The following is a 17,478-nucleotide window of genomic DNA, read 5'->3' as shown; positions in this document are numbered from 1 at the left end:
AGAAGAAAGAAATCAGTGAGGTTTGATGGACAAGTGTTGAGGAAACCCAAAATGCATACATGAGAAAAAACACTTAGATGATAAGACAAGATCCACTGAAGCTCAAAAAATAGAGTGGATAAATACCAAGAACTAGACAGAGCACTAAGGCCTTAAAGTGGATAATAATTTCACTAGAACAACAGCCCTAACAACTGAATTAGAAAAGTAACATTAACCTGAGGCTAATATATTCAAGATACATTCCAAAGAAAGTTATACCCCATGTGGGAGAGTGTTCCTTGGGAGGATACAGGGTTTTGAGGCAGAAATGCAGCCAAACTAAAGGGAAAAGGCAGCCCTGTCCAGGAGGGAGAAACACTATAGAATGCCACTGGTAGCCTGACCAGGCGGTGGCGCAGTGGATAGAGCGTCGGACTGGGATACAGAGGACCCAGGTTTGAGTCCCCGAGGTCGCCAGCTTGAGCGTGGGCTCATCTGGTTTGAGCAAAAAGCTCACCAGCTTGGACCCAAGGTCGCTGGCTCAAGCAAGGGGTTGCTCAGTCTGCTGAAGGCCCGTGGTCAAGGCACATATGAGAAAGCAATCAATGAAAAACTAAGGTGTCACAATGCTCAATGATAAACTAATGATTGATGCTTCTCATCTCTCCGTTCCTGTCTGTCTGTCCCTGTCTATCCCTCACTCTGACTCTCTCTGTCTCTATAAAAAAAAAAGAAAAAAAAGAATGCCACTGCTAGAGAAAAGCCTTTCCTGTTTTAGCAACCGGAAACTCCAGTTTGCCAGCCTGTATCATGCCCAAGCACCATAAATGGAAGTTTCCCAGTGGACAGGCTGCTCCCAGGTATATGAGCCTTGCAATCAATTCTGCCATTCAACCCACATCAGCTAGATGATAATCAACTGAGTTTCTTATTAAAGACATAAATGAACAAAAACAAAAGATCATCAAATATTTCAGAAAAAGCAACTAAATGAAAGGGAGGACTGATAGAAAAAAATAATTGAATCTACAAACTGATTTCACAAGAAGTGGAGAAGATTAAGACACAGAACTGAAAAATAAATAATGTTCTAAGTGATATTTTTATGGTCAAGAGTACAAAGAAAAGTCAATAAAACTTTGTTAGAAAAGAAAAAGAGACATATAACAGAAGAACCACATGCATAGCTTCAAGCATTACCATAAAGACAGATTTAAAAATTAAATATAGGGAACATAGTAAGGTTTTAAGATTAAAAATAAACTATCAAAGTATATTTATGGCTCACCAAACTGTTAAGAAGTTCTCTCCACAATCTAACCCTGAAATTTTAGGTTCCCAACACCTTTTTTTTCACAACTAATGATTAAACACCATGGTCAAATGTATGATTAAAGAGCCACCTTCCAGACCAGTTCAGTTTTACACAGGTGTATAGTAACTGAACTTTCAGACCCACCACACCTCTGTGCTGCTGTTCAGAGGCCAAGCATTTGTGATACTACAAAAATACTATGTGCTTTTGCCTGACCAGGCAGTGGCACAGTGGATAGAGCATCAGACTGGGATGCAGAGGACCCAGGTTCGAGACTCTGAGTTTGCCAGCTTGAGCACAGGTTCATCTGGTTTGAGCAAAGCTCACCAGCTTGGACCCAAGGTCACTGGCTTGAGCAAGGGGTTACTCGGTCTGCTGTAGCCCCCCTGTCAAGGCACATATGAGAAAGCAATCAATAAACAACTAAAGTGCCACAACGGAAAATCGATACTTCTCGTCTCTCTCCCTTCCTGTCTAACCCTATCTATCTATTCCTCTCTCTGATTCTCTGTCTTTGTTCAAAAAAAATAAATAAATAAAATAAAAAGAAAAAAAAACATGTGCTTTTATTTTTACAGAAACAATTATGGACAAAAAATGTGACTCAAAAACTCACCAGTAAGTCTTAGAGTAAAGCATTTAAAACAGAGATATAGAACAAGTTCATCCTTTAAAACCACTGATAAAATTCCTGACTGTATTTTATGATTATTTCAAAAAGAGGATAAAGATTTTCAGACATTATAGAAATGTTGTTTTCCCCCTAGGGACCTGAAAATTAATGTAATATACAGGTCAACTGTTTAGTGATACCATTAAAGGATATATTTAACAATTATGTTATTGGTGTCACTGTCAGAGTAAGAGACACTGAACATTATGCATTGTCATGCATAAGAGGTGTGATTACAGAGTAATTGAAATTGTGCTACCCTTACATATGTTATAACATTTTTTAAAATGATCATTACAGCCTATTAGCTAATCAAATAATATACAAAATTTCCCTTCTCACACACATTTTTCTTTCTTACCTCCTGCCTCCACTACCCAAATTTCCACACCACAGTCTGTAGTTGTGTAACATTGTCATCCTTTAAAAAAATAAAATTAAAAATGTCTGATGGCTCCTGCCAATTCAAAATCTTTCCTTGCTTCAAAGAATCACACTGCGAAGAAATCTGTGGAGAGTTTCAAAGCATTGTTACAACTTCCAAAGACTGTACTTGTCTTTATGCCATATTTGTTTCTTGATTATGTCCAAAAATTATTAGTTTCCAATATTTGCAATGAATTTAAGTTCAAGTTTTCTCCCTAATAACACAGGACCATAAGCCAGTCCTGTTAGAAGCCAATTGTTTTCCAATTGTATGCATGTCAAAAGTATGTCGTGGAAGGAGCTGAAGAAACCATGATATTACTTTAAGATCTGCTGCTTTTTCCCTTTTATAATAGTTCTTATTGGGTATGTGAGAGTTTAAGGACCTAAATTTTCAAAGAAATCCAAGTACAAGCATAGTCTTCCTTTCTCCAGAAGATACCTGTTTTAGAATGTAAAATAATATAAAATCAGGGACTAAGAATAGTCCATCTCCTTTTGTTTCAAACACTGCTATGTATATATGATTATGTGTGCTAATGTAGCCCTGGTTACCTCTACTAGCACATAGAAGAGACCAATGAATTAGAAGTTAGGAGATGTAAATTCTAATCCCATTTCTGCCACTAATTAAAGAGGAGAACTTGGATAAATCATGGACTTCCTTAGGCATTGGGTCATATTGAAAGAAGTAACTGTCTAATTTATAATACATTGTGGGTCACCCTTGGCAAAGAAAACTAAGTTTTTTTCCATTCATATTAACATTACTTTGCTGGAATTGCAACTGACTCTTGACTCTCAATTATGAACTGTTTTCTGCACATACATACATTTATATTTTACCTCGGTAGCCATTTTATAAACATAGAAACTGCATAATTTAACTTTTTGCCCAGAGAGTGGCTCACCTGTTCTGTACTATAGAAGCTAAGTCAATATGCACTAATGATTTTTACTGAACATTCTTCTGTAGGTGCATTCTCCTTACCCCAGTTACCTTGTTGCTCAGTATTTCTCTGATTGCAAAGAGCCTCAGCACCATTGCAGTCATGTTACAAATCTGATGTTGGCGGATGATACCCTTTACTTCCAGAGTGTATAACTCCACTCAGGGGGATTATATATTTATTAATCTGTCACAAGTTGCTTGCTTCTTCTTAGCTCTTCTCAGTAAGTTAGGACTACAGTGTTCATTGGCTGCTGCTTTATTTTTAGCTTTTCAAATCACCTCCTGATGAACAAAAACAGTAAACAAGTATTAAAACATCAAAAATAATTTGAAAGCAGTGCTATCCTGGGGAGCCTGGAATGCCAGACATTATCAGACAGTTGTAAATCAGCACTCCCCTCACAGAGCCAGGGAATTCAAGTCAGAGGAGTAGGAATACCTAAATGTACTTGTCTGGAGCAACCTTCTGAAAATTAGGGGTCAGTTCCATTATAGATTAACAGGAGGATGGCGAGCGCAAGGAGTCCTTTTTTTTTTTTTTTTTTGTATTTTTCTGAAGCTGGAAACGGGGAGAGACAGCCAGACAGACTCCCGCATGCGCCCGACCGGGATCCACCCGGCACGCCCACCAGGGGCAAAGCTCTGCCCACCAGGGGGCGATACTCTGCCCCTCCGGGGCGTCGCTCTGTTGCGACCAGAGCCACTCTAGCGCCTGGGGCAGAGGCCAAAAAGCCATCCCCAGCGCCCGGGCCATCTTTGCTCCAATGGAGCCTCAGCTGTGGGAGGGGAAGAGAGAGACAGAGAGGAAGGAGAGGGGGAGGGATGGAGAAGCAGATGGGCGCTTCTCCTGTGTGCCCTGGCCGGGAATCGAACCCAGGACTTCTGCACGCCAGGCCGATGCTCTACCACTGAGCCAACCGGCCAGGGCCAGGAGTCCATTTTTTTTAACTTTACTTATTCTGGTCACGCCTGATCATATATCCAAGATGAAAAATATAAGGACTCATCTGAATTCTTTTGTGTGTGTGTGACAGAGAGAGACAGAGAGAGGGACAGATAGGGACAGACAGACAGGAAGGGAGGGAAATGAGAAGCATCAATTCTTCATTGCAGCATCTTAGTTGTTCATTGATTGCTTTCTCATATGTGCCTTGACCAGGGGACAACAGCAGACCGAGTGACCCCTTGCTCAAGCCAGCAACCTTGGGCTCAAGCTGGTGAGCCTTGCTCAAACCAGATGAGCCTGCACTCAAGCTGGAGACCTCAAGGTCTCAAATATGAGTCTTCCACATCCCAGTCTGACGCTCTATCCACTGCATCACTGCCTGGTCAGGCTCCTCTGAATTCTTTTTTTTTTTTTTTTTTTTTTTTTTGTATTTTTCTGAAGCTGGAAACGGGGAGAGACAGTCAGACAGACTCCCGCATGCGCCTGACCGGGATCCACCCAGCACGCCCACCGGGGGCGACGCTCTGCCCACCAGGGGGCAATGCTCTGCCCCTCCAGGGCGTCGCTCTGTTGTGACCAGAGCCACTCTAGTGCCTGGGGCAGAGGCCAAGGAGCCATCCCCAGCGCCCGGGCCATCTTTGCTCCAATGGAGCCTCGGCTGTGGGAGGGGAAGAGAGAGACAGAGAGGAAGGAGAGGGGGAGGGGTAGAGAAGCAGATGGGCGCTTCTCCTGTGGGCCCTGGCCGGGAATCGAACCCGGGTCCCCCGCACGCCAGGCCGACACTCTACCACTGAGCCAACCGGCCAGGGCCAGGCTCCTCTGAATTCTTAAGCTTCACAGTAATTAAACACCAAAGAACTCAGGGCATCATCATGGTGATAGTGTCTATCTAACCTACCTTGTCAGCAAACACTGTGTATCTATACTGTAAAATGGAAATTTAAAGGAAATAAGAAAAAAGTCACAGTGCTGATAATAAGATCTAACACGTAGTGCATGCTCACCAGAAGGCTGGCACTCTTTTGATCTCTATGTGTTGTAACACATTTGATTCGCACAGACAGCTATGGGGTCTTTAGTTTTATTTTCTCCTTGTACAAATGAGGCAACAGAAACCTAAGGGTCAATAATGTTCCTTAATTTTAAAAATAATGAGTGATTGAGATATAATCTGACTGCAGTTGGGCTTGGGAGAACTTGCTCTGGACTCTCCCTGGGTAATAGAGAAAAATGCCTGATATTATTAGAAATAAGGAAATATGGTAAAACCCACAAAGAACAGTAATGAGTAGTGGGAGGAGAATGAAAACCTAAGACTCATGAATTCAAAAGATTAACACGGAAGTTTCAAAATTAGAAGTCACTGATATGCGTCACAGAAAAATCTGTTCTTTAAGAATTCTAACATGTTGTACAAATATGAGTAATACACCAAAACCTGAATATTTTTCTAAGACATTTTTGGACTGTGTCCCAAGATAGTTAATAGCTTAACTTAGATAATTATTTTTTCTGGAAAAAAAAATTATCTTAAAATGAGCCTGGAAAGAGCATGCTCCAGACTTTACTGGAGTAAAATGAATAAATAATGCATGAGCAATGTTGCTGGCAAACCCAAAGGGGATTTATTCCCACTTGGGTGTGAAGCTCAAGCTAAAATTGCCACGCTTTCTTTTATCTCAAAGCTGTTTCTTTTTCAGTATTTCCGATGCTGAAAGGTTGACTCTACCTTTCATATACTCATCTGAAAAAAAAAATGCTTCATCTTGTATGCTTCTCTCTTTACTTTGCTCATTCAATGTCACATTGATTCTGTATCTTAAATATATTTTGAACACGATCCTTTCTGTCTCAACAGGCATTGCCTTTGTTGGAGCTGCCATCTTTCTGCTGAATGAATGCAGTCGGTGTCTATTCTGTTTCACTGCACTTGGTACTCCTTCCAGTCCAATGCATTTTGCTCACTCTAGTCAGAAAAAAAAAATCCTTTCAAAAATGAAATCTCATTATTTTCCAACACAAAGTCCAAATTCTTTGCACTGGCTTACACAACTTTCAGTCTGGCTCTTGCACACCTCTCCAGTCTCAGTTCCTGCTGTTCCTTTGTAACTCTTTATGATCCAGCCACACCAAATTACTTGCAATCCCACAAACATGCAAGCTGTTTCATGTCTTTGAGCCTTTGTGCATAGTAGACCCTGAAATAACCTTTCTGAAAACTGCCAAATTCTTACTCATTCTTTAAGAAAACCAGCGATCCCAATTCATAAAATCTTCTTGTTTCTTCCTTTGACACTACTATGGTAGTACATAGGTCTTTGTAATACTGATTACATTGAATTTCATCTCTCTAATTGCATATCGCTTCACCTGGGCTGGAAGGGGCTAAGGGCAAGGAGTATGTCTTATCATGCTAGCAAATTTTCTGAAATACTCTCAGGAGTTTGTAGTCCTGTGTCTTAGTAGTCTCAGGCTACTGATTGACTTTGTTTAATAAGTAATGGTTTCACATATTAAGTATTTTAGATCTACTTGTAGACAACATGTTACACAAAGCTAGAAAAATCTATATTCAATAATTCTAATTTTGTAAGAGATTTCTTTGTTTCTCAGTATAAAGCTGAATAATTAACTAAATTTTTCCTCTTCTACTCTCAACACTTCTGATCCCACTTAAGTGGAGTTTTTCCCACACCACGCAATTCTGCAACACCAACTGGATATCTCCACAATTTAATTCAGTTCTGACACTATCTATACTGCTCACAAAAATTAGGGGATATTTTATCGCTTCATATTCATTTTGAAATATTCCCTAATTTTTGTGAGCAGTATACTTAGAGTTACCATCATATCCCACAGGGTAAGGACTCAGTTCCGCACAGTTTTTCTCCTTATAATTCAGATGCCAGTTGCCAGTCTAGGTTGTCCTCATGCTTATTCCTACAACCTCCTCCTGGGATTTAGTCATTTGCTAGAATGGCTCAAGAAACGTATATTTGATGTTGCTGATTTACTACAAAATATATTTCAACAGATATAAATGAACATCCAGATAGAAGAGACGTGTAAGGCAAGGTATGGGGGAAGAGGCACAGAGCTTTCATGCCCTCTCTGGATGTGCTGCCTTCCGTGTACCTCCATCTATTTACCAAGACTGATGCTCATCATATCATTACATTCAAGAGTTTTTTTGTGTTTTTTTCTGTTTGTTTTTTTCTGAAGTTGGAAACGGGGAGGCAGTCACACAGACTCTCCCACATTTGCCTGACCGGGATCCACCCGGCACGCCCACCAGGGGGCGTCGCTCCACTGCAACCAGAGCCATTCTAGTCCTGAGGCAGAGGCCATAGATCTATCCTTAGTGCCCCGGCCAACTTTGCTCCAATGGAGCCTTGACTGCGGGAGGGGAAGAGAGAGACAGAGAGGAAGGAGAGGGGGAGGGGTGGAGAAGCAGATGGGCGCCTCTCCTGTGTGCCCTGGCCGGGAATCGAACCAGGGACTCCTGCACGCCAGGCCGATGCTCTACCACTGAGCCAACTGGCCAGGGCTCTCATTCAAGAGTTTTTATAGAACTTACTCTCCAGCACCTACCCTCTTTCCTGAATGTCAGTGGGTGGATCTGAATGGTCCAACCCTCTGATCCCTTGGTGTTTCTGGTGACCAGCCACATCCTGAGGCTGTCTAGAGGCTTTACCCAAAGTCAATTTATTAGCAAAATCTCAGTTGTGGTAAAATGGAGATCTTATTTATAACAAAAGACATTATTGTCACTCGTAAAATTCTTAGAGTTTTAGGAGAGTTGTGCCCCACTCCTGGAAAAAGATCAAATATATTTTTATTATACCACAACTAGCTATGTTCTGGCCATTCTTATCATGTCATGTTAGCATTAAAAAAGGGGGGAGAATCTAAATCAAGTCTCTACTTAAACATCAAAGCATCTTGGCTGAATAAGGAGGAGGACATGGGGGCGGTGTTTCATGCCCACCAGTGAAGAGACGAGAGGAACCACTGTCTCTGAACTCCTATGACAGGCCAAGCAGATTTTTATTTAGTATCACATTTAGTACTCTGACAAGTGTTGTCCCTGCAATCATCCTGAGAAGCTGAGAGGAGTTAAATAAGTTGTCCAAAGTTGCAGAAATAGTAAGTAATAAAACTCACATGCAGGAATTTGGTGGGCAAGTACACAAATAAGTCATTGGGCACTTGACAAATAAGAAGTTCTCTACAAAACCTTGAATTCGGTGTTTTAATCCTCTCTTTATTCCCACTGCCTGGCACCATGTCTGACACATTATCAGTGTTCATTGAATGCCTAGAGACACAAATAGCAAACAAAAATGGTGCAATTTATTAGAAAACTTCCTTTGGTCCCAACTCTTTCAAAGAGATCTCCAAACATGATTTTTCTTCTTGTGTATTCCAAGTTCTAAACCTATTTTTTTTTTGAATCAGCAAAGAGTAAAATAAGACACTGATTTAATGAAATGATTCTGTAAAATCTATCAGGATGGAGGTGTCCTTACATAGTATTAGAATATTCTCCTGTTTGACAACACGGACTGCTGGTACCAACCCAAATGATTGTGGTCTGTAAAGGTAGTGGCTTTGCAATCCTTTTTATGCGAGACTGTTTTCTGCCCAGCCTCACTGATAAACTCTGTTCTTATCAAGACAACAAGTACTATAGGAATTAAACAGCCCTATTCCTGTCCTTTTATTATATATAATAAATCGGTTATTTTTTTATTTCTCTGTTGAGTTTGCTAATTTTAGCATAAACTCAGACTTCACATATTCCTGACCTAAATCTTCCTTTATTTCTCTTATTTTTCTAGTTACAAATACCTTTATTAAACAATGTCTTTTCAAACCAAGCCTATATATAATACAAATAAAATTCCAGCAAATGAAAAGTATACAAATGTTTTCATATAACCAAGCACTGTTTATCTGGGTGACAAGAGAGAGTCGCCTGTGGTATAAGCCACGATACTGTAACATTAATTGATCAATGGGGTTTTTGCTTCTCTTTCTCTCTCAACACACTGACTTGGCAGCATTGCATTTAGTCCACACCTGGCTCAGGATACCATATTTATTCTGCTTCCTTACAGAAACTCCACTTATTGTATGAAAGTATCCATCTCACTGACAGTGGGTGAAAATGACACTGGACTCTGTTACAATTCCAAGATGAAGTACTTTGATAAAGCTGAACTTAGCAAAAGCAAGGAAATTTCATGCCGTGACATAGAAGATTTTTTACTACCAACCAGAGAACCTGAAATCCTATGGTATAAGGTATGGACTTTGATTAATTTTATTGCTTATATGTAGATTAATGCATGTCTTACACTTGGATAGTTGTATAAAAATTTTTAATGGGTGTGATACTGTTCAGCTCTACCTTCCTAAAATACCACACCAAATTGTGCTGGTCATTTTTAAGTTTTCAAACCAATGCCTTTGATAAATACTAGTTAATATTTGTATTGGTAGTCCATTATAATAAACTGTTGTGTTTATTTTTATATCTAGTTTAGACCTACAGTGCTTTCAAGTTTATTATAATCTATATTGATAATTTCAGGAACTAACACTAAGATTCATTTCAGAGCTCTTCAGGTAAGCAGTCCAAAATGTCCCCAAACAAAGAGAAAAAGAATTGATTTGCTTCTGTGATAAAATGGTCCAGTTGTTTTTGAAATATTTTATTTAATGGCAATATCTTTGTGCATATTCTAAATCTTTTCATATACAAGCATACATATTTTTTTTCTGTACTTTTCTGAAGCTGGAAACGGGGAGAGACAGTCAGACAGACTCCTGCATGCGCCCGACCGGGATCCACCCGGCACGCCCACCAGGAGCAACGCTCTGCCCACCAGGGGGCGATGCTCTGCCCCTCTGGGGCATCGCTCTGCCGAGACCAGAGCCACTCTAGCGCCTGGGGCAGAGGCCAAGGAGCCATCCCCAGCGCCCGGGCCATCCCCGCTCCAACGGAGCCTTGGCTGCGGGAGGGGAAGAGAGAGACAGAGAGGAAGGAGAGAGTGGGGGTGGAGAAGCAAATGGGTGCGTCTCCTATGTGCCCTGGCCGGGAATCGAACCCGGGTCCCCTGCACGCCAGGCCGACGCTCTACCGCTGAGCGAACCGGCCAGGGCAAGCATACATATTTTTAAATACCATCTGATGAAAACTGTAACATTATTAAAATGGTTTTATATTAACTTTCTTAAAAAGCAAAAGAAATTTTAGAATTAAACAGAATAAACCAATGCTCTCTTTCTTATCATGTCATTGACTTGAACTTACTCTTCAGTTCATTTCTGTATCATAAAATATATTTTTTTGTTATTGAATGTGTTCAAGACTATAATAGAGATGTATGAATATTTTTCTTGGATATTTTATCCATGGTTTAAAGATTCCTGGTATAAAGTTTACTTTGTCCAAGTTACTGGCTTAGGAATTAGGAAGCTGGACCTTTCAGTAACTAGTTCCAATAATGTCAGTATACAGAATGTGAACCCCCATGATTGATTAATCATGATACAAAATTTGTTTGAAATAAAACAAATATTGAAAAAACTTTTAAAGAATTTTGCTAAAATTAACAATGCCCCTGCCTGAACTGTGATGGCTCAGTGGATAAAGTGCCGACATGAAATGCTAAGGTCACAGGTTCGAAACCCTGGGCTTGCCTGGTCAAGGCACATTCAACAAGAAACCAGTGAAAAACTAAAGTAAAGCAACTATGAGTTGATATTTTTCACTCCCCTCTCTTCTCTTTATAAAATCAATTAAGAAAACCTTTTTTTTTAAATGCCCCTCCTTGACTAAGACTTAATTTTGATACATGATAATATGCAATAGAGAATTTGGAACAGCAAGGGAACTACTGAAATATTTTTGTACTTTTCCCTTGAATGTGTATCTTCGACAATGTTAAAAAAAAAAGACAACTTAAATACTATTCTTATTGATTTCTGTTGTTGTGCAGATGAGTTTAATTTTTTCCCTTTTAAAGTTGAGTATTTCTTCTCCTGGTTCTCTGTAGTTTGCCTGCTTTCTACAAGCAGACTCTGAGAAACTCCTAATGATTTCTTTGAAGGGGAGAGTATTTGGGAAGTTTGACCCAAGGTCTTTAAGGACAAATATTTTTTTAGTACTTATATATGTACATTCAGCTTCTAGGCATACAATTTCATTGGTGTTTACTAATAAGTTGATTTTAAGAGTCATGTGCCACTTGTTACTTTTTGCAAGCAGTATCTCAAAATTTGTTGAAACCTTAGAAAGTATGAGCATGCATATGCACTCAAACACTCAAAAATTTAAGTGGCTGGCCTCACATTTGTTCTCTTGTCATGTTTCTTCTAGCATCCTAATCATTGTGACCTTAAGCTATAAAGACCATAACTAGTGGAGTGCAGTATATGTAGAATTTAAAAGTCCTATAACACTTCAGTTTATTTTTCCATAGCCAAGGATATGTATGTTCCATACATTCACTGTACAATTTATACACTGTTCACAGTTGTTTTTGTGCAAATATGAGGATATAAAGTGTATTTTTTTTGGTCTAAAATGACTGGATAATTGTCCTCCAATTATACAAAGGCTTTGAACCACATAAACAAAATAATGGTATGCAAAAATTTGATTTGGCAATAAAATTTTTTAGAAATAATATTACCTTTGAATAGTGTCAAAGAATTTAAAGCTATTTTATCCTCATTCTGTTGATTTGATATCTGGCTAGAGAAAATGGACTTCTCTTTTGGCAAAGACAGAAATCTCCCAAGCCAACATCATTATAATCCAAAGTTTAATTCAGAGACTGTAATTTGGTAGACCCATCGACAATGAAAATAGATATTTATGGAACTACAAAGACCTTTCATATAAATATTATTCATTTCTTTTATGAATTATGGAATGTATATACTATGAAGAGATGAAACTATTTAAAATATTAAAATAGAAGCATTTTCATCTATAGAATTATTCTTCTACTTTCCACAAAATTTAATTTTTTGATATCAACATTAAGGTGGTTATTTTCTCAAGCTTCAAATGTGGAGTATTTGTATCTAAAAAATTATTTCAGGAGCAATCTTAATAAATATTGTCCTCCTTTTTATTGAAGTGGCAACAAACTTTATTGGGGTGACTGGTTTACAAAGCCATGCAGATTTCAATTGTATAACTCAACAAGCATCATCTGTACATTGTGCCGTTCACCTATAACCCAAAACAATGTCCCTTTCCATCCACATTTCTCCCATTTTCAAACTTCCAGCTACCCCCATCCCCCCTTTCCTTTGGCTATCACCGCACTAGTCTCTGTGTCTATGTGATATATGAATTACATCACCTTCTTTCATCAAGTCCCTTAACTACCTCCTCTATTACAGCTGTCAGTATGTTCCACGGGTTCATGCCTCTGTTGCCATTTTGTTTAACAACTTAGTTTGCTCATTAGATTTCACATATAAGTAAGATCATATGATGTTGCTATGTAAAACAAACCAGAGAAAAACAAATGTCCCTTTTATATATAATAAATTAATATTAATCTTATTTAGATACATTAATCTTAGAAGTTTATAAAGCCACTCTTTGCTACAATACTTTTTTAAATAAATTGAGGTACCTGATTTTTCAAAGATGTAGAGAAGGTATGGAAATCTTTAGCATTATGTCCAAACTATTTAACCCGTTTAAAATATAGTTTTAGAAGTTTTTAGTTTAGTTACCTTAAATGCTTCATCTTTAGTTGTTATATAAATAATATATAAATATAAATACTATATAAGTAATATATAAAGTATATAGTATTTATAAAATATATAAATACTATGAATATATAAATACTATATACACTACAAATATGTATTTCTTTATGCAGGAATGTAGGACAAGAGCATGGAGGCCAAGTATTGTATTCAAAAGAAATAACCTGCTTATAAGAGAAGTCAGAGAAGATGACATTGGAAATTATACATGTGAGTTAAAATATGGAGGCTTTGTTGTGAGAAGAACCACTGAATTAACTGTTACAGGTAAGCACCATCTTCAATATTTCATTTTCAAGTAATGAAAGTACTGCTTGAAGTTTGTTAATCTGCCGCATGTTGATTTTTTTAAATCTATGCAATGAAAGAAGTACTTAATCAAATGCTAAGTTGATTCCTATAGGTGAAATTTATTCCTCCTTGCTTTTAAATCATCTTGCACTTCAGTACATTTGAAAGGTTAAAGAAAAATGCTTACAGAATTTTAAAAATGTTAGCTTTTGAAAGTACTTGAAATAATGAGTTTACAATTTCAGAAAATTGTGCTTATATTTTGTAGTGGTATTATTTTCAGAAACATTTTCTAGGGTGTTGAAATTGAGTATATAAAATCTGTTTTTGTCTTATTATCCTGCTCTAAATTAGAAAAATTAATTTTATTTATTTACCACTCAGTGAGTCTAACATGTGTTCTTATTAACTTGAAAATAACACAATTTCAGGTGCAATAATTGAATAATTATGTGAGATGCAATATTTGCTTGCATATTCTATATTTGATTACTACAGTAGAAGTCATGAGAACAAGAATAACAGTACAGTCTATAATCAATGAATCTATAACTCACTAGTCATATGCCTCATTTGAATCATTAAAATCTTAGGAATATCAGTTTATTCATAAGTAAAATGATAAAGATAAAATTTGCCTTGCTTATTTCAAAGGGATCAAACGAGGTAAGGTAATAGATATGCAATCAATTTGAAAAATACAGGAAAATATCCAAATGAAAATCATTTTTGTCTTTTTTGCATCACGTAAAATATTGTGTTTGTATCCTTTTTTACTTCATAGTAGACTTCTTTAATAGTACTTCCAAGGGAAAAGGGGGAAAAGAACAAGAGCAATATTAAGAACTTAAAGACATTGTTCTCATCTTATTGAGAGAAACTTCATGGTGGCTTTTTGTACAATAGCTTTTCTGAAACATTAAAAAGTGTGAAAAGGATATCAAATACTTAAAAAAAATTTGTGTGTTTACTCACATAAGATAGTTTTCCTGTATATGAAAAATACTTTGTTGTCGTCCCTTTCATCTTATAATAAGCATTTTTTTTAAAATCTTGAATTATGTTATATTTTGACTTAAAAACTGAATCTGGTTTCATGAAATTTATTTGGTGGATAATAATTATCCTAATCGAAAGAAATTCTAAATAAATAAATACCATACTCTTTGGTAATTCTTTTGATCATTATTAGACCCAATAAATATCCAGTACTTGCAATATGTGATAAACTTGAATAATAAACAAGCATCCAATCTCGTATTGTGTACCTATAGTATGCATGTATACAATTTAATCTAGCATGGTTTACAGTTCTGCTTTGTGTAATAGACCTCTGTATAGAAAATGAAAATTAAAAACTTAGTCACTTTACTTCCCTTTCTGTTTAATGAAATAGTGAAAAATGTAACTGTACTTTTTTTACAATAGATAATGACTTTTATTATGTGTTTCTCAACCTACACTGAAGTAGCCTTTCCAAGGAGTAGGTATTGAGACAGAAAAAAAGTTTATAGTGAAAAAACATGTATTCTGAAAATAAAATAGAATGGACTTTTTAATCTTTATTCTTTGGCGTGTAGAACTAATCCTCGGTAAGCACATCTTTCCCGATTCTAAAAATAGTAGGGTACTAAACCAACTGAATAAAAAGAGATAGAAAACAATCTCCTGGAGACTAAAAACTGGGTCCCAAATTGTAAGACAACTTAACGAAGCTACTCTGTATAAGCAATAATACAATTGTTTTCTCTTAGATGCTAGCCAGAACCACTATATTTTTCTAATTTAACTCATCCCAAAATCTCCTTTCTTATATGAAAAGGAGGAATAATTATTTCTTGATATCCAAGAGGAAGTTGGTAAAAGTTTTAATGGAAGTTTTTATTCAACTGATTATCATGAATGCTTCCAACTTCAGTAGCCCTTTCCTGTGACATTAATTTGGACAAACAAGTAATAAAGCCAAGTTTGACTATATATGAAATTTTGTGGGAGCGAGAGAGCTGCATGCCTTAGAGTTAAAATAGTATCATTAAAATACTTTTTTTTTCTTTTTTTCTTTTTTTTTTTTTTGCATTTTTCTGAAGCTGGAAACAGGGAGAGACAGTCAGATAGACTCCCGCATGCGCCCACCATGGGGCGACGCTCTGCCCACCAGGGGGCGATTCTCTGCCCATCCTGGGTGTCGCCATGTTGCAACCAGAGCCACTCTAGCGCCTGAGGCAGAGGCCAAGGAGCCATCCCCAGCGCCCGGGCCATCTTTACTTTAATGGAGCCTTGGCTGCGGGAGGGGAAGAGAGAGACAGAGAAAAAGGAGGGGGGGTGGAGAAGCAAATGGGCGCTTCTCCTATGTGCCCTGGCTGGGAATCGAACCCAGGTCCTCCGCATGCTAGGCCGACGCTCTACCGCTGAGCCAACTGGCCAGGGAAAAATACATTTTTGGTATTATCAAATCTACTGACAACATATATTTATGTGTAACATTGCTCTTAATAGTGTAACATTGTAACAAACACATTTACTTTCCCTGTGGCCAAATTAAAGAACAATTCTGAGATCCCAAATTGAATCCCAGTAAACCAACAAAGGTGAGAGGTTCTCTGGAAAATAATTGATCACTATTTTCTATATTGGTTTTCTGGACATCATGACCATATTTTACTTAATGAAAGTAATATGCAAAACATGATATATTTTCTTTTTAGTGAAACTACTGTAGCTGACAATAAATATTTTGAAATGTGTTATAATATATATATATTTTTTTAATTGGAAGGAAAAAATCATATATGTGAAGAGAAAAAGACATTTTTGGATAAACTGGCTAAATGTGCAGGCAATTTCATGAGCTTTTTTGGGAGATCCTTCACTAATTAAAAATGTATGTGTCTACTTACGTTCAATAAAATAATAATAAACCTGTCCAGCACTTTTGGTATGCTTTAAACATTTTAAAATGTTTTTAAAAAATTAAAGCTATTTTAGCATCATCTACATCCTCCACTCTCTTCTCTAAGTCTCAACCACACTGAAATTTTTACTGTTCTCCAAATATTCTGTGACTGAAGCCTTCCTCATGGTGTGCTCCCTATGAAATGCTTTCTCCCCATATTGTCAGATCTGATTCATACTGTTTCTTTTCTTTTCCTTTTTCTTCAAATTACCATTTACATCCTTACTTTTTCTCCAAGGTGCAGCTAGTGTTACCTTTTCTGTTCCAGGATCCCATGCAGGATAGCATATTACATTTAGTTGTCATTATTTCCTTAGGCTCTTTTTGTTATGACTATTTCTGACATTCCTTGTTTTTGATGATCTTGATTATTTTAAGGAGTACTGGCTAGATAGCTTATATAATATCCTGCAACTGTAACTTGTTTAGTGTTTTATTCAGGATTAGACTTAGGGTACATTTTTGGAAGACCACTGAGGTAAAGTTACAACATATCATACTATCAACATGATGTAGCTCTGTTGATGTTGATCATCACATGAGGTAGTGATTGTCATATTTTGTCACTGTAAAGTTACTTTCTTTTTTCCCACATTCTAAATTGTACTCTTTAGAAGTAACTATTTGCCAGAGAAAGGAAAGGGATTGGTAAAATTATATACACATAACACAGCATTATAGAGAGCAGAAAAGAAAATCCTGGAGTGAAAGGCAGAGGGTGCTGTGGGGAGGAGGTTAAGGGGGATGTTGAAGGGAACACAGGGGAGGGACGATGCATTCAGGGTACACTAGAATCTATGTAAACACAATAAATTAAAATAAAAAAAGAAGTAACTATTTGCGGTCCACAGTTAAGGGGCGAGGAATTATGCCTTCACCTCTTTGAAGGCAAAGTATCTGCATAAAGTATTTGGAATCTTTCTGCAAAGGACATATATTTTCTCATCTTTATTTATTCAATCATTTTTTATATCAATGTGGACTCATAAATATTTTATACTTTGGTGTACAATCCAATATTATCTTATTTATTCTGTTTCTCAAATTGTTCTAGCTTTGACCCTTAGGGGCTCTTTTAGTTGCATCCTTTATCCCTTTGACATACCCCTATCATTGTGTGTATGTGTGTGTA

General features: G+C 37.3%; 1 protein-coding gene across 1 annotated transcript in view; it reads left to right on the top strand.

Moving 5' to 3' along the window:
- The window catches only part of IL1RAPL1 (interleukin 1 receptor accessory protein like 1), a 1,416,727-nt gene that overhangs the window by 792,550 nt on the left and 606,699 nt on the right, over window positions 1–17,478 (top strand). The window contains exons 4-5 of the mRNA XM_066249265.1: window positions 9,418–9,604; window positions 13,216–13,369. Coding sequence (XP_066105362.1) covers window positions 9,418–9,604; window positions 13,216–13,369 — 341 coding nt within the window. The remainder of the gene's footprint in view (window positions 1–9,417; window positions 9,605–13,215; window positions 13,370–17,478) is intronic.

Source organism: Saccopteryx bilineata, chromosome X, assembly GCF_036850765.1.
Source record: "Saccopteryx bilineata isolate mSacBil1 chromosome X, mSacBil1_pri_phased_curated, whole genome shotgun sequence".
In the NCBI taxonomy this organism is placed as follows: Eukaryota; Metazoa; Chordata; class Mammalia; order Chiroptera; family Emballonuridae; genus Saccopteryx; species Saccopteryx bilineata.
Note: the sequence above shows the minus strand (reverse complement) of the source record. Positions and strands in the feature narration are given on the sequence as shown.